General features: G+C 42.7%; 1 protein-coding gene across 1 annotated transcript in view; it reads left to right on the top strand.

Moving 5' to 3' along the window:
* Nucleotides 1–8,186: 8,186 nt before the first annotated feature.
* nucks1a (nuclear casein kinase and cyclin-dependent kinase substrate 1a) overlaps nt 8,187–27,672 on the top strand; it is a 36,766-nt gene continuing 17,280 nt past the window's right edge. The window contains exons 1-5 of the mRNA XM_080209880.1: nt 8,187–8,286; nt 10,261–10,304; nt 21,688–21,793; nt 22,563–22,645; nt 24,065–24,208. Coding sequence (XP_080066006.1) covers nt 8,270–8,286; nt 10,261–10,304; nt 21,688–21,793; nt 22,563–22,645; nt 24,065–24,208 — 394 coding nt within the window. The 5' untranslated portion in view covers nt 8,187–8,269. The remainder of the gene's footprint in view (nt 8,287–10,260; nt 10,305–21,687; nt 21,794–22,562; nt 22,646–24,064; nt 24,209–27,672) is intronic.

Here is a 27,672-nt window from a genome sequence, read left to right as displayed (position 1 = left end):
TGCTAATCCCCTTGACACTAGGATCAATTTAGCATGGCCAATCAGCCTAACCCAAACATCTTTGGACTGTGGGAGGAAACCCACACAGACACGGGGAAAAATGTGCAAAGTCCACACAGACAGTGACCTGACCCAAGGCCGGAATCAAATCCGGGTCCCTGGCGCTGTGAAACAGCGGTGCTAGCCACTGTGCCACCGTGCATCAGAAAGTAAACCAAAAAGACTCGGGTCAGACAACATCTGTGGAGACAGACAGAATTAACATTTCAAGTCAGTGACCTTTCATCAAAACAAGCACTGTTTCTCTCCATAGATGCTGCCTGACTTGCTGACACTTTCCAGCATTTTCCTTTTGTGTCAGGACAACAGCCTGACTTGCGATCAGTTTTAATGAGGGATTTTTGTGGTTGGCTGCTTATAATTTGATCCATTAACAGCAATTAATGAAGGAAATATCGGAAAACAATTTAAAAGTGAAGCAGAACACTGCCAGTGTTATCACGTGGGGTAAATTTGCTGCTGTCTTATCCTGATCTTAACAACCCCACATGACAAGCAATGATTAGTTTCAGGCATTCCCTTAAAAGTGGGATGGGAGGAAATGGCAGACACAGCTGTTCATAAAGTCTAGATATGACCCTTCACTCTGTTCAGTCACATTACTATTATAGACAGGGTAGTTCTCCACATAGAGAGGATTCGCTGCTTTTTTTGAGTAACTCACTTGTGTCATTTATCGGGGCATTTCTAAAGTTTATTTATTAGAGTCACAAGCAGGCTTATAGTTACACTACAATGAAGTTACTGTGAAAATCCTCTAGTCGTCACATTCCGGCACCAGTTTGGATACACTGAGGGAGAATTTAGCATAAGAACATAAGAAACAGGAGCAGGAATAGGCCATCTAGCCCCTCGAGCCTGCCCCGCCATTCAATAAGATCATGGCTGATCTGAAGTGGCTCAGTTCCACTTTCCCGCTTTCTCCCCATAACCCTTAATCCCCTTGCCTACCAAAAACCTATCTACCCGCGCCTTAAATATATTTAGCGAGGTAGCCTCCACCACTTCAACAGGCAGAGAATTCCAGAGATTCACCACCCTTTGAGTGAAGAAGTTCCTCCTCAACTCCGTTCTAAACTGCCCCCCCTCCCCCCTTATCTTGAGGCTGTGCCCTCTAGTCCTGCTGTCCTTTCTGAGCAGGAAGAACCTCTCAACCTCTACCCTATCCATCCCCTTCATCATCTTGTACGTCTCAATAAGATCCCCCCTCATCCTTCTAAACTCCAAAGAGTACAAACCCAGTCTATTCAGCCTCTCTTCATAGTTCATCAGCCTCTCTTCATAGTTCAACCCCCTCAACTCCGGTATCAGCCGAGTGAACCTCCTCTGCACTCCCTCCAAGGCCAAAATATCCTTGCGCAAGTGCGGCGACCAAAACTGCACACAGTACTCCAGCTGCGGCCTCACCAGTGCCCTGTACAGTTGCAGCAAGACCTCCCTACTTTTATATTCAATCCCCCTCGCTATGAAGGCCAGCATCCCATTTGCCTTCCTGACTACCTGCTGCACCTGTAGGCTGGGTTTTTGCGACTCATGCACAAGGACCCCCAGGTCCCTCTGCAGCGTAGCATGCTGCAGCTTTTCGCCCTTTAAATAGTAGTCCCTCCTACTATTATCCCTGTCAAAGTGGAAAACCTCACACTTGCCAACATTGTATTCCATCTGCCAGGTCCTCGCCCACTTGCTGAGCCTATCTAGATCCCTCTGCAGACTTTCTACACCCTCCGCACAATTTGCTTTTCCACTTGTCTTTGTGTCATCAGCAAATATTGACACCCTACACTCAGCTCCCTCCTCCAGATCATCTATATAAATGGTAAATAGCTGAGGCCCCAGCACCGATCCCTGGGGCACTCCACTAGTCACCAACCACCAATCCGAATAGCACCCATTGACACCTACTCTCTGCCTCCTATTTGACAGCCAACCCTCTATCCACGCTAATGCCTTACCCCCAACTCCATGCCCCCTAACCTTCTGTAACAACCTTTTGTGCGGCACCTTATCAAACACCTTCTGAAAATCGAGAAACACCACATCCACCGGTTCTCCTCTGTCCACCACAATAGACACATCCTCGTAGAATTTCAATAAATTTGTCAGACACGACTTCCCCTTAATGAATCCGTGCTGCGTCTGCTCTATCAAACAATTCTTCTCAAGGTGCCTCGCTATTTCTTCTTTGATGACGGATTCAAGCATTTTTCCTACAACAGACGTTAAACTATCCGGCCTAGATTTCCCTGCCTTTTGCCTGCTACCCTTTTTAAACAGCGGCGTAACATTAGTCGTTTTCCAATCTTCCGGCACTTCCCCGGAATCCAGCGAGGTTTGGAAAATAATCACTAAAGCATCCACTATCACCTCTGCCATTTCCTTCAGAACCCTGGGATGCATTCCACCCGGTCCTGGGGACTTGTCCACCATCAGTCCCGCTAGTCTATCGAGCACTACCTCTCTAGTGACAGTGATCGCATTCAGGCCCTCAACTCCTACCATCCTTCTATCTTTAATACCCGGCAAACTATTCACGTCCTCCTCCGTGAAGACCGAAGCAAAAAACTTATTTAAGGCCTCAGCCATTTCCTCATCCCCCACCACTAAATCCCCCCCTCATCCTCTAAGGGTCCAACATTCACCCTAGCCAGCCTCCTCCTCTTTATACATTTATAAAAACTCTTACTATCCTTTTTTATATTTAGCGCTAGTTTAGCTTCATAGTCTATCCTTCCTTTCTTTATCAATTTCTTCGTCATTCTTTGTTGATTTTTAAACCTCTCCCAATCCTCTACTTGCCCTCTACTTTTAGCCACTCTAAACGCATCAGCTTTTAATTTAATACTCTCCTTTATTTCCTTCGTTAACCATGGCTGATTATCCCTTCTCCTGCGATCCTTCTTTACCATCGGAATAAATTTCTGCTGAGCACCAAGAAAGATCTCCTTAAAGATCCTCCACTGTTCCTCAGCAGTCCTACCGACAAATCTGTGCCCCCAATCTCCTCACCAATATGTCTTTCAGACAGTGGGAGGAAACTGGAGCACCTGGAGGAAAATCCATGCAAATACGGGGAGAATGTGCAGTCTCCGCACAGACAGTGATTCAAGCCGGGAATCGAGTCTCAGCACAAAAGACTGGATAGCACTGCTAACCACTGTGCCACCATGCTGTCACTTTTGTACTATCGTAGAATCCCTACAATACAAAAGGAGGCCATTCGGCCCATTGAGTGTTACTGACCACAATCCCCCACAGGCCCTATTCCTGTAACCTCACGTACTTACCCCGCTAATCCCCTGACACTAATTTCAATTTAGCATGGCCAATCAACCTAACCCTTGCATCTTTGGACTGTGAGAGGAAACCAGAGCACCCAGAGGAAACCACACAGACATGGGGAGAATGTGCAAACACCACACAGAGCGATCCAAGCCGGGAATTGAATCCGGGTCCTTGGCACTGAGGCAGCAATGGTAATCACTGTGTCACCCCTTTTGAAGCTACATATGGGAGTGGGCCAACCAGTCAACTCAATCCCGGGTGTGCATCACTTCACTCTAGGCCACAATTAGTATCCTGCAATTAGGGAGGTGTAAATGGAAAATAAAAATCAATATTTTTTTAAAGGAAAGAAAGAAAAGACTGTCTCACTTGTAAATAATTTTAAAATTATCACCGAGGCTTTTACATTTCCAAATTCCATCATTTACGTTGGTCAGTTTTTCCCATCTTCCTCAGCTAGCTATGAACTGTAAACTTCCATCCAGCTCTTTAACATCTCGAATTAGGAGATGTGTTAAGGCTGCTATTGCTGTAAAGATAGATGGTAAAACCTAGCCCCAGTTGCAAATGTCTCAAAAGTACAATGAATGGAGTAACCAATGTACATGTTTGTAGTTATTTAATTTGCTTTTTGGTATACTGGCCAGTTTATAATTTTACTCAAAGGAAGCAGAGATTAAATTTTGCCATCTTTCCTCTCCCAGTCAGGCTTAGGTATTAGTGAACTTTAATTATGAAGCAATAGATTCATGTAAATTCCAGGTATGTTGCTCTGACAAAGGTTCGTCCAGACTCAAAACATTGCCATCTATTCTATCCCTGATGTGGAGGTGCTGGCGTTGGACTTGGGGGTGGGTACAGTAAGAAGTCTCACGACACCAGGTTAAAATCCCACAGGTTTATTTGGTAGCACAAGCTTTCAGAGTATCGCTACTTCATCAGGTGAATGACTCACCTGATGAAGAAGCGAGACTCTGAAAGCTTGTGCTGCCAAATAAACCTGTTGGATTTTAACCTAGTGTTGCGAGACTTCTTTTTATTCTATCCCCACAATGCTGTCAGACCTGCTGAGTTTCTCCAGCATTTTCTGTTTATTTTGCACATCACTTTTTTTTTAGTAATGTGTGTATTTGCTATGCTTTAATGGAAAATGTTTAGTTTTAAGAGAGAATGCAAATTTTGATTCTTTTCAATACACGTTTTATATCGCAGATTTGTCAGGTTTTGGACCGACACCAATTTCACTATAACTAGACCGGATTAGTGTATATGTATGCATTTGTGAACCGACATCTGAGCTGAAAATGTCTTGCTTTTATTACAGTGGATTTGTTTTTCTTAATCTTAAATTGTGGATGATCTAAAAACCTTTGATCTATTGTCAACCTGAGGTTTAATATTTTGCAACTTACATTTAAATTAGTGCATGAGGAATGATTAATGTTGTGTGACAGACTGGGAATTATGTTGCGTCTGTCTTGTTCGTTGCTACATCATCTAAGTTTAAGTTTGAAGTCTTATTTATTAGTGTCACGTATAGGCTTACATTAACACTGCAATGAAGTGAAAATCCGCCAGTTGCCACTCTTCGACACCAGTTCAGGTACACTGAGGGAGAATTTAGCATGGCCAATGTACCTGATCAGCGCGTCTTTCGGACTGTGGGAGGAAATCGGAGCATCTGGAGGAAACTCACGCAGACGCAGGGACAATGTGCAAACTCCGCGCAGGCAGTAACTGAAGCCGGGAATTGAACCTGGGTCCCTGGCGCTATTAGATAGCAGGGCTAACCATTGTGCTGCCCCAAACCTGTATTGATATATCCACACGAGATGTTAATGCTTATGAGGAAAAATCCTGATCTGTGATTTTTCTCATTTAGACGATCAAATCTGAAAGCCAAAGCGTATCCAAATGCTTAACAGTTCATTAAAGTTTTAACATATCACTCTGAAATTTGCAGAAACCCTTTATATATTTTATAACCCTTGAGTCATGTGTGGCACATTGGTTAGCACTGCTGCCTCACAGCACCAGGGACCAGGCTTCTATTCCAGCGACAGGTGACTGTCTGTGTGGAGTTTGCATGTACCCCCTGTCTGTGTGGGTTTCCTCCGGGTGTGCCAGTTCTCTCTCAGTCCAAAGATGCGTAGGTTATGTTAATTAGCCATGCTAAATTGCCCCTTAGTCTCAGGGGAAGTAGCAGATTAAGTACATGGTGTTAGAGATAGGGCCTGGGTAGGATTGTTGTTGGTGCAGGCTCAATGGCCAAATAGCTTCCTTCTGCACTGTAGGGATTCTATGATATTTACTCTTTTTTTAGGATACCCGAGCTTTCTGTGAAACCAAGAATAATGACAGTGGCACAGTGGTTGGCACTGCTGCCTCACAGCGCCAGGGACTTGGGTTCGATTCCCGACTTGGGTCACTGTCTGTGTGGAGTTTGCACATTTTTTTCTGTGTCTGTGTGGGTTTCCTCCGGGTGCTCCGGTTTCGTCCCACAGTCTGACGTGCTGGTTAGGTGCATTGGCCTGAACAGGTGCTGGAATGTGGCGACTAGAGGAATTTCACAGTAACTTCATTGCAGTGTTAATGTAAGTCTTACTTATGACTACTAAATAAACTTTAAAAACTTTAATGAGTTCAGTATTGGAGTGGTTTTCAGAAATTTCATCAAATGGATAATTTTTTTAAAAAGGGGGTTAAACAAACAGAATTAAAACTACTAGTTATATCCTTTGCACTGCTCCTATTCTTGACTTGCCAAAAGAAAATACCCTGATTTAGTAAGGAACATCGATTGAAGAGTTATTAACAAAACTCCCATTACCCAGTGACCAATATAAGGACTTATATTTCTATAGCATCCAGGGTGACCCAAGCTGGTTTATAAGCTAACAATGTACTTTGGAAGTATAGTCACTATTGTAATTTAGGAAACATAGCAGTCAATTTGCATTGAGCAGGTTCCCGTAAACAGCAATGTGATGATGACAATGTTTTAATGTTGACTGAGTGATGAATATTGTGTGAGATGCGTGGTGGGGCGGGGAGGGGTCACACAGGGCCTTGGTTTAAGATAAACAGAAAATGGCACTTCTAACAAACGTTTTGGCCTCAATACTGCACTGGAGTGCCAGCTTAACTTCTGTGCCCAGGTCTTTGTGACAGAGACTTGAATCCACAATCACTTGACTCGAGAGGTGAGTGTGATACCAACTGAGCAACGACTGACTCTATTACCCCCAGTGAGGGCTGTGGGTGGGGGGGAGGAGCGGTTGGGGAGAGAGGTAAGACCAACTGCAGTGGTTGGACCAGATTGGCAACCACAGCCAACCAAGTTCTGCACAATTATATTATCTTAAATTGAACAATGCAACACTTTTAAAGGGATTGGATATATGTGGAGTAAAATTGCATGGTTTAGGCTGTTTGGCTGCTTTACTGGGATTTATGGTTGCAGTTTTGGGATTGATAACTGCAGCGTTGGGGTTTGACCTACATTATTGGGCTTGGTTGTTGCAGTGTTGGGGTGCGTGGCTGCAGTGTTGCCTGTTTGTGTGGAGTTTGCGCATTCTCCTCGTATCTACTTGGATTTCCTCTGGATGCTCCAGTTTCCTCCCACAGTCCACAGATGTGCAGGTTAGGTTGATTGGCTATGCTAAAAATTGCCCCTTATGTGTAGATGTGTAGGTTAGAGGGATTAGCAGGTAAATATGCAGGGATATGGGAATAGGGCCTGAGTGGGATTGTGGTCGGTGCAGACTCAATGGGCTAAATGGCCTCTTTCTGCACTGTAGGGTTTCTGATTCTATGTTGGGGTCTGTGGGCTGCAATATTGGTAGCTGCAGTCTTGGAAGCAAACCTACATTTGTACCATTCAGATAATGGTGGGAGGGTTTTACCGCCAAATTTTGAGAAGCCCGATGTGCGCGTGTGTGTGGAGGGGTGTTGCCATGAAGAAAAGAATGGCGAGGCATTAGAGTTAAGATCCGCAGTAGTGAGTGTGCGGGGATAAATTACACATCGCCCGCCCGCCAGGTTTTAATTGTGAAACACGGCGAATCTGCCGAAGGGGAAACCGCAGACCTTTCATTTCGGATAAACCGATCGTTTGATTTTTTTAAAAATTTAAAACAAAATCAGGGAGGGACGTGAGAAGGAAAAGCTGAGGAAAATGAGGGGATTTGCGCCCCGCCTAGATCGGAACATTCGTGACGCGTGGCGAATGTGCCGAGGCGAAACACAGGGGGTGACTTGCTGGATTCCGTAGCCCCCGCGCGCGGGGAAGCAGGAGAGAGGGGGGGGCAACCCAACCTGCTGGTCACCTTGGCCCCGCCCCTTTGGGTTGACGGACAGGCGGCGCGGCCAACGGGCGGGGCGGTTGTTTTTCAAATGCGCCAATGGGCGGGCGGGGAAGGGGCGGGACCGTCGCCGGGCCCCCAGCGAGTTAGGTTGCCCTGGAAGTATTTGGCTTTTTTTTAATCTCCCCCGAGTTTGTCCATTGACTAGGGGGGGAGGGGGAAAGAAAATTTCAGTCACAATTCAACCCCCTCAGCCTTCAACACACACACACACACCCCGCTTTAACAAAATAGAGAGAACAAAAAAAACAGCAGCTTCGGAAGGGCGGCCTCACAAATTTACCTTCGCTTTTTGTTGTTATTTTGTTTTAAAAAAAGCAAATTTAAAAGAGAGAGGGGGGTGGTTGTTGTTGTATTCGGTTGTCCGACCGTGCGTCGAAGCCTGAGGCCTGCAGATTTTTTCCTTCCCCTTGGTGATTTTTTTTTCCTTAAAATTATTTTCATCTTTTGTTTTCCCCCGGCAAAAAAGAAAAGGAACAACGGGGGGGTGGGCGGGTGGGGGAAGGAAAAAAATATAATCTTCGGTTTTATTCTTCGAAAGCCCTCCCGTTCCCGCCGAAGAGATGTCGAGACCTGTCAGGTTCGTATGTGGAGCATTTGTAATGATTTGGGAGGGCGGGGGGAAGAATTGCAGTACAAATTTACTTATTTTTAAATATATATTTTTCACCCAAGTTATTTATTTCAGGGGAAGCGGGGGTGGTGGTGGTGGTGGTCCTGTCGTTTTAAAGGGTAATTCTCTCCCTTCCCCCTCCCAACCCCAATTTCCTTCCTTTCCTCTTAAATTTTGGGTGTTGGTAATAATCCCCATCAAATGTGTTTTCCCCCCCTTTGCTCAGCATTTTTATTTTAAACCAGTCTTCATTTTCATCTCTGGATTATTTAAAATCATTATATCTCTCCCCCTCCTCCCCCAAATCTCCTTCCTCTCCCCTCTTAAATTTCGAGTTTTGATGATAATCCCCATAAAATGTGTTTTCCTCCCTCTTCCCCTTTGCTCAACAGTTTTTTTAAAACCAGCCTTCATTTTCATCTGTTTTAATTAAAATCATATCTTCTCTCCCCCCTCCCAAAATTCTTTATTGTTGTATTATGCAACCGTTTTTGCTCTCTGCTTTGACCCAGAACAACTAAATCTAATGGAATCCAATTCAAATTATTCACCCTATCATTGAAATTTAAGCGTTTAGATTAATTTTATGGATTACCACGTTTTTATTTATATATTCCAGTTTGTCTAAAGGCCTGGCTGCGTGCAAGATGTATTTACATATGGGTACTGGTATGCTGTTCAGTACGTTTGTGGGATTTTAATTTTTTATTAAAAATTGGCTCTTGTTGTATTCCATGTAAGATTTATTAAGCAAAGTCAGCATCTGGGTCTCCATTTTGAATTGTGTCCTGCAAAAGACATGTGGTTTCTGGGAAGTTGGAGGAACAAATGGGCTCTTGCTGTGACTGCATTCCAGATACTGTTGTCCTGAATTCCTTGTGAAGTAATAGGAGACTTAAGTCTTTTAAATCAAGTGATCTATCTTCCTAGTGCATCTAAAGTACCCAAGGAGCTATCATGGCAGACTTTTGTTTTAATTGAAGTAAATTAAGTTTGTACCTGTAGTCTGTATGTTTAAGCTTGGACTTCTATGGCTGAGTGGAAATGAGTACAGGGTGTGTTTTTGTTGAAAGGATAGGTTGTACAACAATAAGTCCAGATGCATTCAGTTTCAAGATGATTTAGAATGTAAATAGAAAATAATTATTTATCCCTCAAAATGAGTTATCAATATAATCGGAAATCTAGCAGTGTAATTAAAATTTTTATCAGGGTAACCTTTTCAGAAAATTTTTTAAAAACAGAAAATGCTGTAAATACTCAGGTATTTGCATCCCTATGCTCATTTTCCAGCATCTTTGAAGATGAAAACAAAATTATGTTTCTGGTTGATAATTGGCATTTTCAAATCTTAAAGGTTTCCAGCATCCACAATATTTTACTGTTAAGGTCTAATTTTTGGACATCCCAAATGGCTGGAGCTTTTTATAAGCATGTGAATAGTTAGGCTGAGTAAAGGATTTTAAATTTAAACTGACTCCGATGACCTCTGACAAAGGATTATCCAGACTCGAAATGTTAGCTTTGTTCTATCCACAGACGCTGTCAGACCTGCTGAGATTTTCCAGCAGTTTCTGTTTTTATTACAGATTCCAGCATCCACAGTAATTTGCTTTTGTCATAGCGGTTTACTCTTATTCTAACCAATATTAATTCCACTTCCTTCCCAAACAGGATGCAGTGTGTTCCTGTGCAAATGTGTAACAAAGAACGAGGAGGTATAAGGGTACTAGATCTTTGCAAAAAATCAATGGTTATAGGTCCTTATCGAAGTATTGACAGTTTGGGCAATGAGTATTTCAAAATTATAACTCTAATGTTAAAATTTCTCAAATTTATTCATTTGGGACTGCAGTAACTACTACAACTTGTATTGGTATAACATTTTTTGATGTACTGAAACATTATAAAGCAAAATTAACTATTTTTTATTTTTCTCAGGAATAGGAAGGTCATTGACTACTCACAGTTTGAAGATTCTGATGGTATGTACTATGCATGGCATCAGGTAATTTTTAAGTAGTTTGTCTTATGAATTGAAGGAAAAAATCCCTAATTCCTTAAGGCTGCTTATTCATATTTTAATATGTTTGTGAACCCATTGGCATCATCTATCAAAAACAACTTGCATTTACTTAGTACCTGTGTTAATGTGGTAAAAACAAGGAGCTTTGCAAGCGTTATCACTCAAAATTTAACACAGAGCCAGTCATGTGATAGTAGGACAAGTGACCAAAAGCCTAGTCAAAGAGGTAGATTTGAAGAGCATATTTGTGCAGGAGAGAGCACGACATGTGGAGTTGCTTAGGTGGGTAATTGCAGAACTTTGGGCCAGATTTTTTTGAAGTTGCTGTTGCCAATGATGGAAGAAGTGGAGATGTACAAGAGGAGTGATGTGGAGCACAGAGTTCTTGGAAGGAGGTGGGGAAGCATGAGCCATGGAGGGGTTTGAAAGCAAGGATGAAAATTTTAAAATTGAGGCATTTCCAGATTGTAAGTCAATGAGCATAGGGATGGAGGAACAGGTCTTGGTGCTTGTCTTGAAAATTAAAAAAAAATACAACTTCTTGAGGATGCTAATTGATATTTATGCCTCTGAAATTGTCTATGGGCAGCAGAGTTTTGGGTAAGCCCTCAAGTTTATGGAGAATGTAAAGCTGGGCAGAACAACACTGGTATAGTCAAGTCTAGAGGTTACGAAGGCATGGATGTGGGTTACAGCAGATGAGTAGAGGCGGGAGCTTAGACAGCTGATTCTATGGAGGTGGAACTCTTGAAGTGGTGACATTTCCAAATTTGTAGATGACACTAAGCTGAGTGGCAGTCTGTGCTGTGAGGAGGATGCTAAGAGGCTGCAGGGTAACCCTTGGAGAGGCTTGCTGAGGGGTTATATACTTGGCAAATACAATATAATGTGGATAAATATGAGGTTATCCGCTTTGGCAAAACAGGAAGGAAGATTATTTGAATGGTGGCAGTTTAGGAAAAGAGGAAGTGCGATGTCACTGGGTGTCATGGTGGAATAGTCACTGAAGGTTGGCAAGCAGGTTCAGCAGATGGTGAGGAAAGCTAATGGCATGCTGGCCTTCATAGTAAGAGGATTTGAGTACAGGAGTAAAGACGTCTTGCTGCAGTTATACAGGGCCTTGGTGAGATCACACTTGAGTATTGTGTAATTTTGGTCTCAGTCTGAGGACGGACATTCTTGCTATTGAGGGAGACAAGTGAAGGTTCACCAGACTGACTTCTGGAATGGCAGGACTGACATGAAGAGACATGGATCGACTGGGCTTGCACTCACTGGAATTTAGAAGAATGAGAGGGGATCTCATAGAAACATGTAAAATCTCGATGGAACTGGATAGGCTAGATGCAGGAATAATGTCACGGAAGTTGAGAGAGTGCAGAAGTGGGGGTCGCAGTCTAAGAATAAGGGGGAAGCCATTCAGGACTGAGATGAGGAAGAACTTCTTCACTCAGTTGTGAATCTGTGAAATTCTCTACCACAGAAAACTGTTGGGGTCAGTTCATTAGATATGTTCAAGAGGAAGCTGGACATGGCCCTTGTAGCTAAAGGGTTGGAGGGGTATGGAGAGAAAGCAGGAGTGGGATACTGAAAGTGCATGATCATACTGAATGGCGGTGCAGACTCGAAGGACCAAATGGCCTATTCCTGCGCCTATTTTCTATGTTTCTATATGGATGTTCAGTCTTGGTAAATATGACATCAGGGTCACAAGTGATCTGGTTCAGCCTCAAAAGAGTTGGAATTGGTGGCAGTGGGACAGAGTTTATGGTCAGGATCAAAAATTTGCTTTGGTTTTCCTGATATTTAGTTGGGAACATATTTCATGATCTGTTTGAAGTCAGGCTGGTACATCAGACAATGCAGGGATCGAGGAGCGTGATGGTAAAGGAGAGGTGGATGTTGTCAGCGTATGTGTGGAACCTGATATTCAATTTGCTGGTGATGCTGTCAAGTACAGTAAGAAGTCTGACAACACCAGGTTTAAGTCCAACTGATTTATTTGATAGTAAACTCACAAGCTTTCGAGGTTTCCTTCTTTGTCAGGTGACTGGAGAGCTCTGGCCTCAGACAGTGCACAGTAAAAAGTCTGACATCAGATTTTGTCAGATCCAAGTGGAGAGGATCTCCAAGAAGATTGCGCATATAATGCCGGATCCAAGTGGAGAGGATCTCCACGAAGATTGCGCATATAATCTGAAACCTGGTGTTGTCAGACTTTTTACTGTGTTTACCCCAGTCCAACGCTGGCATATCCACACTCAGACAATGTATACAACAGCACAGACAGTTTACAGATTGCTGATTAGAATGTGAATCTTTACATCTAACCTGTTATTCAAGTCTTAAAGTGGCTAACAATGTGAGTGGAAGGAGCACCAAGCACAGGTTAAAGAGATGTGTATTGTCTCCAGACAGTACAGTAAGTGAGGTTTTGCAAACCCAGGCAAGTGATAGGAGTTACAGATAGTGCGACATGAACCCAAGATCCCTGTTGAGACCGTCCTCATGAGTATGGAACTCGGCTATCAATCTCTGCTCAGCGACTTTGCAAGTGATAAATAGGATCAGACTAAGGATAGATTCGGGGAACACTCCCCGATATAACAGTGCGGGAGTGAGATGAGAAACCAATTGCAGCTAAATCCCTGGCTGTACCTGGAGGGTTAAGAATGTAATCGGGCAGGGATGGGCTGGACTCCTTTGGATGAGGGAGGAAAGTGTTGCAGGAGGATGATGTGGTCAATTATTAGTATCTGCAGATGGGATATTTTACCACGGCAACACATGCAATTAGTGACTGAGGTCAAATTGACACTGTGACAAAGTTGAGAATCTCACTGGAGTGATTCAAACATGGAAATTCAGTAAGGATGGATGTGAATTTCAGAACCAAAGCATCTACAAGGATGGTAAGTTTGAAGAGATTGAAGATGGGCTGGTAATTTGCCATTACAAGTTATGTGTTTTATGAGGAGAGTGGTGATACAAGCAGATTTTGAAGGTGAGTGGGACAGCACCTGTGAAAAGAGAATAGATGATGTGGGGGCGGGGATTTGGAATAAAGGTTGAGCGGTCAGCATTTTCATATGAATAAGGTCTAGTGGACAAGATTAGCTTGATGGGAAGTGTCACAGCTAAGCACAGAACCTTTAGGTCTCTATGTGCTTTACAGGGCAGGATTATTTGGGGGTTTTTTTTCCATGGGATGTGGTTCCATTGACTATGCCACCATTTATTGCCCATCCAGTTGCCCTTGAGAAGATGGTGGTAAGCTGTTGCTTTGAACTCCTGCAGTCCATGCAGTGTAAGTGTACCCACAGCGCTGTGCGGAAGGGAATTCCAGGGTTTCCACTCAGCGACAGTGAATAAATGATGATGGTTCCATCAGGATTGTGTGTAGCTTGGAGAGGAGCTTTAAGGTGGTGATGTTGTTCCCGTGCCTGTCTTGCCCTTGTCCTTCAAGGTGATGGGGCTGACAGGTTTATAACGTGTTGTTGACGGGCCCTTGATGTGTTGTCAGTGTATGTCAGTGGTGGAGAGAGTGAGTGTTTAAGGTGGTAGATGGGTGCCAAACAAGCATTCTATTTTTTTCCTAGATGGTGTCAAGCTTCTTCATTGTTGTTGAGACTGCACTATTCAGGCAAGTGCAGAGTATTCCATTGCATTCCTGACTTGAGCCTAGTAGATGTTGGGAAGTCAGGCGGTGAGTTGCTCACTATACAATTCCCAGTCTCTGACCTGTACCTGTAGCTGCAAAATTTATGTGGTTGATCCAGTTTGGTTTGGGGTTGGTGGTAACCACTGCGTTCAAGTCATTCAGCTTTAACCCACAAACGTCTTACAGTCGTCAGACTTTGATCTCAAAAAAAGTTAACGTTGCATTGCTGGTGGTAATCATACCACTATACCTATTTTGTGAAGATCCTTCTAGCCAATAATAATAGTGATCATTCCAAATGCGTGTTCCTAAAGCGTTCTTTATTATAGGTACACTGTATGACCAGGTTTTCAATTAAGGGAATAGAAGCAGGTTAAGTAGAATGCAAATGAATGCAAACCTGGTTTCACAATGGTACTGACAAAACAAGATATGCAGAACCTGTTAGTCATGAGTTCAAATAACATAATGCTAGCTGAGCTGAGGTTTTGTCAAATGAACTGTCATATTGGTCTATACTATTTTGGGTTGTGATTTTTTTTAAAAAATGCATGCTTATTTTGGTCTACTTTATTGCTATCGAGAGTGATTGATGTGTATGCATCTATATTCTTGCAAGTTTCATGTGATATTGAGTGTTAAGTAGAAGACTGCAAGACAATGATACTTCGCGGGACTTGGATGAGTTTGACATCTGAACCATTTCTGTTGCCTTCTGTTACGTCTGAATTTCTAACTTGAGCTCCTCAATGGTTCATTACACTAGTGCATTACTACCCAGATATGATCAGCGTGAAGAAACCTGCGTTCATTATGCTTGCAGCTGCTCTCAGACATTTGATTGGGTTTTTGAGTGTGATTTAAAATTACAAAGGATCCTTTCCAGGGCAGTAATTCTGTAGAGGGGATCTGTGAACTCTAAGCAGGGCAAGTAACAGAACGTCTCTTCAACCAATCAGGTTGAAGAGACTTCACTGAGCTATTCAGAGTCAAAGCCAACTGGGAGAGGTTAGAATATTTATTTCAGGAAGGTCATGCACAAAAAACAAAATAAAAAGGAAAGAAAGGGGGCAGCACAGTGACACTGGTTAACACTGCTGCCTCACAACTCCAGTGACCCGGGTTCATTTCCGCCTCAGGTGACTGTCGGTATGGAGTTTGCACACTCTCCCCGTGTCTGTGTGGGTTTCCTCTGGGTGCTCCGGTTTCCTCCCACAGTCCAAAGATGTGCAGGTTAGGTGGATTGGCTATGCTAAATTGACCCTTAGTGTCAAAAGACATGTAGGTTAGGGAGATTAGCAGGGTAAATACGTGGGGGTAAGCGGACAGGGCGGGGAAGAGGACCTGAATAAGTCTCTGTCAGGGAGTCAGTGCAGACCCGATGGACCGAATGGCCTCTCCTGCACTGTAGGGATTCTATGATGAAAGGTGGAATTGACAGAGGTATTAAGAGATAGGTACTTTTTAAAAAAATTCCAACAGTAGTTAAATTCTGAAGCAGTGAGACTGCATAAGAACATAAGAAATAGGAGCAGGAGTAGGCCATCTGGCCCTTCGAGCCTGCCCCGCCATTCAATAAGATCATGGCTGATCTGTCGTGGCTCAGTTCCACATTCCCGCCTTCTCCCCATAACCCTTAATCCCCTCTCTTATCAAAAACCCATCAACCCGCGTCTTAAAAATATTTAGCGAGGCAGCCTCCACCACCTCAACGGGCAGAGAATTCCAGAGATTCACCACCCTTTGAGTGAAGAAGTTCCTCCTCAACTCCGTTCTAAACCCCCCCCCCCCCCCCCCTCTTTATCTTGAGGCTGTGCCCCCTAGTCCTACTGTCTTTTCTGAGCAGGAAGAGCCTCTCCACCCCTATCCTATCCATCCCATTCATCATCTTATACGTCTCAATGAGATCTCCCCCCATTCTTCTAAACTCTAATGAGTACAAGCCTAGTTTATTCAGCCTCTCCTCATAGCTCAACCCCCCCGAACTCCGGCATCAGCCTAGTAAACCTCCTCTGCACTCCCTCCAAGGCCAAAATATCCTTGCGTAAGTACGGCGCCCAAAACTGCACACAGTACTCCAGCTGCGGTCTCACCAATGCCCTATACAGCCGCAGCAAGACCTCCCTACTTTTATATTCAATCCCCCTCGCTATGAAGGCCAGCATCCCATTTGCCTTCCTGACCACCTGTTGTACCTGCAAGCTGGGTTTTTGCGACTCATGCACAAGGACCCCAAGGTCCCTCTGCACTGTCGCCTGCTGCAGTTTTTCTCCACATAAGTAATAATCCTTCCTACCAAAGTGGACCACCTCGCACTTGCCAACATTAAATTCCATTTGCCAGTTCCTGGCCCATTCGCCCAGCCTATCTAGATCCTTCTGCAGACTCTCCACACCCTCTGCGCAATTTGCCGTTCCCCCAATCTTGGTGTCATCAGCAAATTTCGACACCATACACTCGGTTCCCTCCTCCAGATCATCTATATAAATGGTAAATAGCTGAAGCCCCAGCACTGACCCCTGGGGCACTCCACTAGTCACCAACCGCCAATCCGAATAGCACCCATTGACCCCCACTCTCTGCCTCCTATTTGACAACCAGTCCTCTATCCACGCTAACACCCTACCCCCAACTCCATGTCCCCCGACCTTCTGCAATAACCCCTTCAATGAAGTTAAATTTTCAGTGTTGGTGATTATTGGGTAGTAATTAGGACTTGCATTATTTAAAAGATAATTTACACATCAGTGCACTAGCCTTAACTTTTCTGGTTTAGATAGCAGATATGCCCAAAAACTTTGCACCTTCTATGTTGAAATGATGGCCAAATGATCAATGCAAACGTGAAAATAACAAAATACGTTGGTCCTATTCTCTCTCCAGAGATGCTGTCAGATCTACTGAGTTTTTCCAGCATTTTCTGTTTTTGCTATGAAAATAGGAGCTGAGTGGCCCCTCAAGCCTGCTGTGTCATTCAGTAAAATCATGTGTTTTCTGTTTGTTTCCAATTCTACGTTCATATCTACCCTCAATAACCTTTGGTTCCCTTGCCAAGCAAGGTTCTGCCACCAAAGTCAGACAATGCTCCGAGAGAAAGCAATTCTCCTTATCTCTGTCATAAAAGGGTGACCTCTAATTTTGAAACAGTGCCCCCTAGTTCTGGACTCGCCCACATACTTTTCCACGTCTTTCTTGTCGAGACTGTTCAGAACCTTGTATACTGCAGTCAAGTCACCCCTCACTCTTTTAAATTCCAGTGTAAATAAGTCCAGCCTGCCTAACCTGTCCTCATAAGTCAACCACTTTTCCAGGTTATCAATCTAGTGAACATCTTCTGAAGTGCCCAGTTTATAGTGTTCATTAAATAAGGCTAGAACTGCTCACAATATTCGAGGTGTGGTCTCACCAATGGCCTGTATAACTAAAGCATACCATCCTTGCTTTTATATGCATTTCCTCTTATAATAAAGGATAATATTAACCTCCTTAATTGTTGTATTGGCATGTTAACTTTTGTGATTTATGCACTAGAACACCTAGATCCCTCTGCACCTCTGAATTCTGTAGTTCTCCACTTAAGTGATACTCTGCTACTTTGTTCTTCTGTCAAAGTGCAGACTTTACATTTTCTCATATTATACTTCAATGTCCACTCATTCACCCTATTTCTATATATCTGCAACTTCCTTACTTCCTCTTCACGTATTTTCCAACTATCTTTTGTCATTGCAAATTTAAGACTGTGCCTTTACTCCCTTCACCTAAGTCATTGATATAAATTGTAAAATGTTGAGGCCCTAGCATGGACTCATGGGGTTCCATTTGTTCAATACTGCCAATCAGAAAAATACCCCATTTATGCGTACTCTGTTTTCTGCCAGCCAACCAATCTTATCATGCTAAGATATTACCCCTGCAACTGTGAGATTTTATTTTCTGCAATAACCTTTTATGTGACACCTTATCTAATCTTAGCATTGTATGTCTACTAGTTCCACTTTACTCGCAGCACACATTATTTCTTCAGAGAACTGTAATCGGTTGGTTAAATGTGGTTTCCCTTTCATAAAACCAAGTTGACTTTTCCTGATTGCCTTGAGTTTCTCATGGAGCCCAGCTATAACATTATAATGTCACTGAAATAATAACCCGGAGGCCCAGGCTAATACTCTAAGGACAGAAATTCAAACCCCACAACAGATGAAATTTAAATTCAAGTAATAGATCTCGGATATAAAATGAATAATTGTGACCATGACAGCTATCATCGATTGTTGTAGAAATCTACCATCCTTGCCCAGTCTGACCTACATGTGACTCCAGATCCACAGCTATATGGTTGGCTCTTAACAGCCCTCTGAACTGGTCTAACAAGCTATTGAGTTCAAGGGCAGTAAGGGATAGCTAACAAATGTTTTAATGCCAAATCTCTCTGAAGCAGAGTAAGTCAGACAGCAACTTCCAGACTTCAGTGTTTTACTATGTGTGTGCAGGCGCTAGCAGTTACTAGAACAACACAAAAGCTCAATATTGTAGATGCTGGAAGTTAAAACAAAATGTTGAAAACACTGAGCCGGTCAATCAGCATCTGTGGAGTTAATGTTTCAGTTTGAAGATCCTTCGTTGGAACAGATTCTGATGAAGGGCCATCAACCTGAAATGTTAACTCTTTCTCTCCATGGATGCTGCCTCACTTGTTGAGTACTATCAGTATTTTCTGTTTACACAAGAAGTTGCTGTCTGATGTATTCTGTAATAATGGTGACTGTGTTTGCCTCATCATTATTTCTATTGCAAAATTTAAGCAGGTGTGATTACTCAATGGCTTACATAGACCATGCTGTTTGAATCCCAGCTTTTTTCATCTTTGCCTGATTTGTGCTGATAAACAGCATATCCCCACCAGGCCATGGACGAGGAGGGTAAAATTGACCTGCGTCCATGTGCTATCCTGACCTTGTTGGTAATGTGTGTATGTGGGTTGTGTAAGAACAGGATCATGTATGGTCACAATATCACGTTGTGATTAAATAGTCTCCCACCTGACTCTTGCACCATGTAAAAGGCACTTGGTGAGGTTACAAGGGGATTTGCTACCTCAGCAGGAATCAAGGGAAAAATAACTCTTCTAACTGGTCAGGATGTTGACAGTGTACAAGTTAGAGCATTAATCCAGGCATGTCAACCATTTTATTAAATGGCAACATGGCCGCAAAAATTAAACAATCCTTGGAGTGTTTTGGTGTTCTGTTTATTACAGTTTCATCTGCTCGCGTGTATTGTTCTAGTAACCCAGTCATATGTTTGATTTAACCCATCTTTGTTGACCTGGTTCCTTTCTTGATTCTCTCCTGCATCAAATAATGGTCTCTTATATCTGAGCCCTCATTCACAATCCTTTTGTTTTTCTGACCATTTTTAAGTGTTTTATGGAACTCTGTCTAACCAGCAATTTCTATGCAGCTAAGCTGCTATGACTTGTAGCAGTTTCCTCTACGCTCCATTAGACGCTTTCAAAATTTAAAGACACCAGGATGCTGTTGCTATAGCGGAAACAGGTTAATATTTCGATTCAGTCTGACTGGGATCCGGGTTCAATTTCGGGTCACTATCTCTCTGGACTTTACACTTTGTTCTCATGTCAGTGTGGGTTTCCTCCCACAGTCCAGAGATGTGTGAGTTAGGTTGATTGATCATGCTAAATTGTAGCGGGGAAATACATGGGGTTATGTGACTGGGTGGGATTCTTGTCGGTGCAGGCTCGATGGGCTGAATGGGTTCTTTCTGCACTGTAGAGATTCTGTAAATCATCAGGAAGAAACTTGTTGAGTATTAAACTATAGTTAGGAGAGATTGACACAAAATGTAGCAACTTTAAGACAGTTGGCCTGGTTTTGGGGCGGACGAGGGGGGGAGAGGTAGGGTTATTGCAATGAGACGTTAACGGGATATTTAAAAAGATTTGGGGAAGGTGGTGGTTAAAATGGAGGAGGAAGGTCACAGTGTAAGGTTGCTAAACTCAAATGTTGAGGCCTGTACTGCGCCTAAATGGAAGGTGAGAGGTTGGCCTTCCAGCTTGCATGGACTTCACTGGAGCCTTGCAGCAAGCCTATGACAGACATATGAGATGAGGGCAAGGTGCTGAGTTAAACTGGCAAAATACAGGAAGGTTGGGGCCATGCTTCCAGATGGAGCAAAGGTGTTCTGCAAAGCAGTCACCCAGGCATTTAATCTCCCCAACATCGAGGAGACTGCACTAAAAGCAGCAAATACAGTAGACAAGATTGAAGGAAGTGCAAGTGAAACACTGCATAACCTGAAGATGCGTATTTGGGGCCTTGAATGCTGAGGAGCACGGAAGCAAAGGGGTAGGTGCTGCACCTCCTATGCTTGCAAGGGAAGGTGCCATGGGAAGGGATTGGGGAGTTTGCATGTTGGAGGAGTGGACCAGGACGTCACAGGAGGAGTGAAATGCTGATGGGGGGGTGAGGGAAAGCTGTGTTTGTGGTAGTTTCATGCTGGCGTTACAGAAATGATAGAAGATGAATCCTTTGAATATGGAGGCTGGTGAGGTGGGAAATGAGTAAAAAAGGGACCCTATCATCTTTCTCGGGGTGGGGGCAAAGGTGTGGAAATGGGTGGAACCTGGTTGAGTACTCCACCGGGAAGTTTATCAGAAGTGCTGTTTTCAAAGGTAGTGTCATTGGAACAGATGCGACAGAGAAACTGGGAGAATGTGATGGAATCTGTACAGGAAGCAGGGCATGAGGAGCTGTAGTTGAGTCAATGGGAGTCGGTGGGTTTGCAATGAATGTTGGTCGGTTTATTACCCAAGACAGATGGGTCGTGGAAGCAAAGTGTAGGGGACTGGACCATGTGAGAGAGAGGTAGAAATTGGAAGCAAAACTGATCAAATTTTTTAGGACAAGGCGAGAGTATGAAGCAACACCAATATAGTCATCAATGTAACAAGAAAAAAAACGTTGTGTGAGATGGCCTGAATAGGACTGGAACAAGGAGTGTTCCACATAATCCACAAAAGAAAGAAATTAGTCTTGTGGTGCAGGGACAGGCTGGTACAATGGGTCAACCACAGAAGCCCTGTTTGTGGATTTTGGGAAGGAGGTAGAAGTGGGTTGTGCATGGTTGATCGACAGTGTTTTATATATTTATTTTATCTAAAGGTTATTTATTAGTGTCCCAAGTAAGCTTACATTAACACTGCAATGAAGTTACTGTTAAAATTCCCATGTCCCAACACTCCAGTGCCTGTTCGGGTACACTGAGGAACACACACGTTCGCTATACACAGACAGTGACCCAAGCCGGGAATCAAACCCTGGTCCCTGGTGCTGTGAGGCAGCTGTGCTAACCACTGCTACCATACCACCCCAATTGGAGAATGTGGAGGGAGAATCTCCAGAGGTGAAGAAAATTTGCTGTGTTTCTATGCATATGTTGGCTTTACCATAATTGCTTGCTTTTGTGGACTAATCATAAAATGATTGCATTTAATTGGATCTCGACCTCCATTTCAGTATAGGCTACCTGTCTGGGCATTATCTTGTTTTTGAGTAAGGCTTTTCCCTCTCTTTCCCAATTAAAACTAAATAATTCTATTTGTCATTGTGGATGTAAAGAATTGGTAAAATAGCAAAATTAACTGGATCTCTATTTGCAGATGAAGCTTATGGAAGAGATTCGCCCCCTCCTGCTAAGAGAGCTCGAGCATCTCCCAGGGAAGGAAAAAACAAACGGAAGTCTGCAAAAAATGCACGAGATGAAAGGTAATATTCATGTGAACTCCTTCATTGTCTGTCATTTTGGTTTTATAGATTTTTTTTTAAGGGATTGCATTATGTGGGTATATGTGGCAAGGTGCAAAAGACAGGCTTTAGTTTATTTTTGGGTATAGAAAGCGATATACCTCTCTATCAGTGTGTGCAGTTTCTGAGTGTGGGATAAGAGTGTTGTTGCTAAACATGTTGTTTCTGCTCTGAGGCACAAGTTTATATTCACCTCCAGCAAGCCAGATAAAGGCTTTGGTACCTTGACTGAAATATCGGTGGCCATTCTTGACCATAAAAGTGATGACATTCAAGTTGACCAAATAGATACTATAAACAATTCTTCATGGGTTCGTTACCAGAATGAAGGATTCGTTTAGTTGACATAGAAGCCCTACAGCCTGGAAGAAGGCCATTTGGCCATTGAATTTGCACTGTCTCTTAGCCAGGCCCACCCACCCCTGCCCTATCCCCGTAACCCCTCACATTTACGATGGCTAATCCACCTAACCTACACATCTTTGAACTGTGGGAGGAAACCAGAGCACCCAGAGGAAACCTATGCAGACACGGGGAGAACCTGCAAAGATACATACACACTGACATTCACCCAAGCTGAAGTTGAACCTGGCCCCTGGCACTGTGAGGCAGCAGTGCTAACCACTGTGCTACCTACAATGCATCGTTGTCAACATTGGGGAAAACCTCTCAATATTAGGGTAATTTGTAAATCTCTTGTTTTGATGTGGATTCTTATTTGATTTTGCAGTGAGGAATCAGACGACAAGCTGTACGAGAAAGACCTGAAGGCTGCCATTGCCCTGTCAAAGAAGGAGGCATCCCATTCACCTGGTGGGTTTACATTAAACTGTATGGTACAGGTTAAAGGTCAGACCGAAGGAAACAACCTAATGTAAGTGTAGCAGTATGTCTTGTAGCTCTGCATTTCTAGGTTTTGATTATTCCTGGAGGTGACGTGCCTACATTCTGTTAGGAATTTGATCAGCTGCTGATGGGGCTTTATAAGGTGAAGCCTTTGGCTGATGGGACACATAGGGCAGGCTTCATCCTTAGTGGATGGTTTACAATAGAAAAACTAAAGGAGCTTGAGGAAAAGTAACTGAAATTAATGTCAGAAGCTGACAATGAGGAAACGATGTGTGACGTTTTAAAAACTTATTAAATGCAATCTCGTGATGTTTACATCGTACCAGATGAGAATTTTAATGGGTAGTAATTTCTAATTCTAGAAGTTTAGTAATGGGGAAGCAATTTTATTGGAAATCTTGAGAATGTAATTTTATTAAACACGTTTTATGCCAAAAAAATAAGTTTAAGGTGACTGCTTTCTTGTATCCACAGAGAGGCTTGAACTCTCTCGCCCCTTTCTCTACTTGAAATTCAAGCAAACAAAGCGTAACAGTGTTTTACTGCAATTTTTTGGATCAGTGACAAATTGCTGAAGTGAAATATGAAGATTCATGTTAAAAGATTACTAAATAGGACACGTCATTTTCTGTGCTAGTGGTTGCAGTTTTCTTCTCTTCCGGTCTTGTTTCCTCTCTTCTGTTTCCCCTCCCCACCGTGCCCTTTACGTGTATATACACGTGTCTTGGTTTATCCTTGTGGATGATTGATTATGACTTTGCTTGCCTGTTCTGTTATTGTCCTGTGTGTTTTCATACTACTTTTCAAGCCTCCTGGGTGGGTGGACTTTGTGGTTTGCAAACAACCTCAAGTGATTAACTTGATTATGGAATAGCAAATGGCAGAAGTACGTCTTGGAATGAACAGATGCTGCTCAGTAAACATGCATCGGGTTTTTAATTTCCCTTCCTGCTTGGTTCCAGATTGGCAGCTCAGGGCAGAGGCTGCAGTCATGGTGGGGTTGGAATGACAGCATCATTGGGGAATGGTATTTCACCTCCTTGTCCAAGAAGAAACAGAATATTGGTTGGTGTAGAGATGCAGGCTACTTGCCCAGATTGTCAGTTTTAGCTTGATAAGTTTAGAAGTTATTAACTCCTGACATTGGCTCAACTGTTAGTAGATTGTTCTGTCAATCTTTGACCTTCTTCCTCTTCTCTGCCTACCTCTAACAAAAAAAAATGATCCATACTCATTTAGCAATGAAGGCTGAAGCATTATCCCAGTTTCAGTGCCAGGAATATCTAATTTAGTTTTCTCTTGCCAGTCAGGCAATGTAGTTTGTGAAATGATCAGCAGTTCAGTTTACTTTTCGTTAAGAAGCATTCTGTAATTTACTTTCAGACGAGGACATGGGGAGCGAAGACGATTTGGACCATGGTGACAGCGATTATGAGGCTTCAAAGAAAAAGGGCAAAAAAGGAAAAAAGACTAAAGCAGAGAAGAAAGAGAAAAGGACACCCAAAAAGCCCAGGAAAGCAGCTGAAGGTAAGTTGCATCTTGTGTTCTGAGATGAGCTAGGTAGTGTTAAAGAGATTGAAATTGGTGCCTGAAAACTCACCCGAAAAGATGAGATGAGGAGGGAGCTAAAGTCAAAAAGAGGAAAGGACGTCTCAAAAATCTAAGGGCTGCAGGTGGCTTGTGTTGTGGAATGTCCGTCAGTTGTGGTTATTGTGAAGTGCAGATTGGGCTAAGAAACTCTGGTGGAAGATGAGGCATTTCCATGATGTTTGGATTGATAGTACATTTCTTTATTATTGCACTGGCAACAACCTGATATACAAAAAAAATCAACTTTGTACATGGAGCAAAGTTAGTTATTTCAAAGCTTGCATTTGTTTGTTGTAAAAGCTCTACCCTGACTGTTAACCATAATCCTGCCCTTACCTGATTACTGTGTAGCTATTGAGTAGAATCCCTCACTGATTTTTCTTTTAAATTACTGTACCTAGTCCTAGGATGCCAGCCAAAGTCAGTAAACTCTGTGCAGATTAAGGAGTCAGAGCTGGGATCTACACGGTCTGTAAGACTTAGTGAGGCAGTACGTTTAACCCTGAAATTCACAATCCGTATAAAAACTTTTGTGTCAGTGCTACATCTTTTTTCATTGATTAATTTTGTGTTCTTCCTCTTCACCTTTGCCCAGCTACCCATTCCCTTCTGCGTGCAGGAGTCAAAAGCCTGCGCGGATCCAACACAGCAAAGTTTAACATTCTTTGCATCCATACTCGCAGTTCTAACAGGAGTAACTGGACAATCACTAGGAGCAGCAAACATTTGTCAGCTGCCCCTCAGCGCACCCCACATCTGGAATCTTCTGACCTCTCACTCACTCTTTAACACTTAAGATAAATCTAGAGTTTTCAGGTGGTGGGGAGCATGGTGGAGAGTTTGCTATGCAAGGTAGTATGGATATAAAGTCATGTACGTTAAGCTATCATAAGGACAATCAAATGGCTAGGTAATTTGTTAAAAGAATGCACAATTTTTGTTGTCTGCAATTTTGAGGTGTTGCCCAATTATTTTTCTTTTAATCTCGTAGCTATTTATGTATATATATATATATGTAACACTTAAGGTGGAGTTCTGACTGTCTGTCAGTGCTGCTTTTAACTGGTAGGTGGGGCAGTTTGTGAAGAACTTAGTGACACTTTTTGTTGCTTATTTGTGCACCGCTTTACATGCTACATTTGATGAAGAAGCAGTGTGCTCTGCAACTGTGCACACTGGTGTTACAGTGCTTTTGCACTACTGCGCAGAGCTACCTATTCAAAGCTCTAATAGTCTACAATAATGAAGTTGCGCAGGGAAACAGTTAGCTGAAATTGGGACAGATCCCAGCCTGTCATTTCAGCTTACTGTTCATTGATTATAAAAAATTCTTCCCAGGGTTACGTTGCATTAGCAGTCTTTTATGTTACTAGTCCCGACAATATTTTGTAACAGTTGGGTGGGAGTATAATCAAATTTCCGAAGATGATGATTAGAAACTGGCTGTGCGGGTTTCCTTCAGGACAGATATCCAGGTATAATTGTATTTAAATATAATATTTTCAAAGAAGTTAGACAAATGACAAAAATCATTCATACTCAACTTTGTGTGTATAATAATTTTTGGCAATGCGGCATTTTTTTCTTCTTTCTGGGTTCCTGGAATTGCTGCTTAAAGGATAACTCCAGTCTCCAAACAACTTCTATTTTAAAGAAGGTAATTATAGTAAGTACTTCTGAATGGTAAGTACTTACCTGTAGATGTGTCCCAGGTATGTATCTTCCAATTTTACAATGTTCTTCTTCTTTCCTCCCCATTTTATCCCATGCCCCTCACCATGCCCTCAACTTTATCTCCTTTTTTGCTCCAAGTTCTGCAGGTGGTGACTTGTGCTGAGTACGGTTCCACTGGTACCGATACGTTAGCTGAGAAATCATTTGCTCAGATACTGAGCATTACTGGCTGATGTTTAAGGACATGGCTGATTACAGTATCAGGCTTCACTGCGGTGTACACGCCCTTGTAATGTTTACTGGATAGTGATTCAAACAGGAGTTTCTCCCTGATTTCATTTCTTTCCCCCCCCCCCCACCCCCTGACTCTATTGTCTTCCAAATCCATTGGCACCAAAGCCTATTATTGTGCTACAGTTGGTTGAAATAAATTAACTCATGGCAAGCAAAAGATTAAATCTGGAACCTTCCAAACATTCATTCGCATTCTAGCACTCGGGTTCCATTTATTCAGGTTATTTTTGAAGCTTTAAAGCAGTTATAATGAAAAATTGTTTAAAAACTTGCAGAAACACTCATTTTGGTTGCCTGCATGTGAAAATAAACCCAGTGCTAGGAAGCACTGGTGGTTAAGCTCTTCATCCCGCATCATATGAAGGAGCTCTTCAGAATTGAGTTTTAATTGTTTTTAATTCTATTAACTGTTTTAAAAATTGTATACCTGGGACGACATCAGGGTAGTATTTATTATTCAGTAACTAGATCCTAGCATTAATTCTATTTTTGTATCTATATATACATATGCATAGCTTTTTCTAAAAGTTTCAATTTGGGTCTTTTCATTTGGCTAGAATGGCCATTAATCTGTAGGAATCTCAGCACGCATATGTCCTGGTACAGCGAGCACGTTGTGGCCTACAAGCTTAATACCTGTGATCCTGCTTTTTCTTCCCAATTAAGTGCAGTCAAGCTTTGGAAACTTCCTGAGCTGTTGGGATAAGATGATGGCAGACATCCCAAGTGTGCAGCACATTCTCTTGAGTTTTTGGTTGCAACTGATTTGGGTTGTTGCTCGATCAAATCCAGAAGCCTTTTGTAAATTTTCTTTTCAGTGAGTTGTGTTCTGTCATTAGTTTGATTTGGCCATAGGCTGTTTCAAATGTTAATTATGCCAGCTAGCATTGATCAATAGTAATTGTGACTGGTCTGAGTATGCCACTTTGAACATTCATTATTGTCGTCGGATCTAAGGAAGCTCAGTGTGATTTCTGTGGCAAGCTTCCAAACTGACTGGTTCAAATGAACGCTGGCTGGGGCATCTCATCACTTGTTGGTCCTTGCTTTCTTGGGCTACAGTATATTTTTAAAATCTGTGCTGTACTATCGATATGGATTAGGGAAAGTATTTACACAATTTAGATATAGGCGTATAATCAACTGGAAAGTTGTGCAGTACTTAAAATATAGAAAGTACGCTGCTTCCTGATTTTGTGTCTTGAGCAATGCCACAGGAGGTTTGCTTGTTTAAACTTGCAAGGCTTCCATTGTTAAGTCTAGTTCTCTTCATCAAGGCAAGTGAGTCATTTAGGCCCTGGGGTCTGTGTAGAGACCATCTGTCTAGACTGATTCTCGTCATCCGGGAACTGTGTTATGAGAAAAGACCAGCAAAACTTGGGAATTTTAAGCTTTCAAAGGAGTAGCAGAAAGGGCTTTATATTTCAGTGTAG

Source organism: Carcharhinus amblyrhynchos, chromosome 22 (assembly GCF_965287045.1).
Source record: "Carcharhinus amblyrhynchos chromosome 22, sCarAmb.v2.hapA, whole genome shotgun sequence".
Classification (NCBI taxonomy): Eukaryota; Metazoa; Chordata; class Chondrichthyes; order Carcharhiniformes; family Carcharhinidae; genus Carcharhinus; species Carcharhinus amblyrhynchos.
Note: the sequence above shows the minus strand (reverse complement) of the source record. Positions and strands in the feature narration are given on the sequence as shown.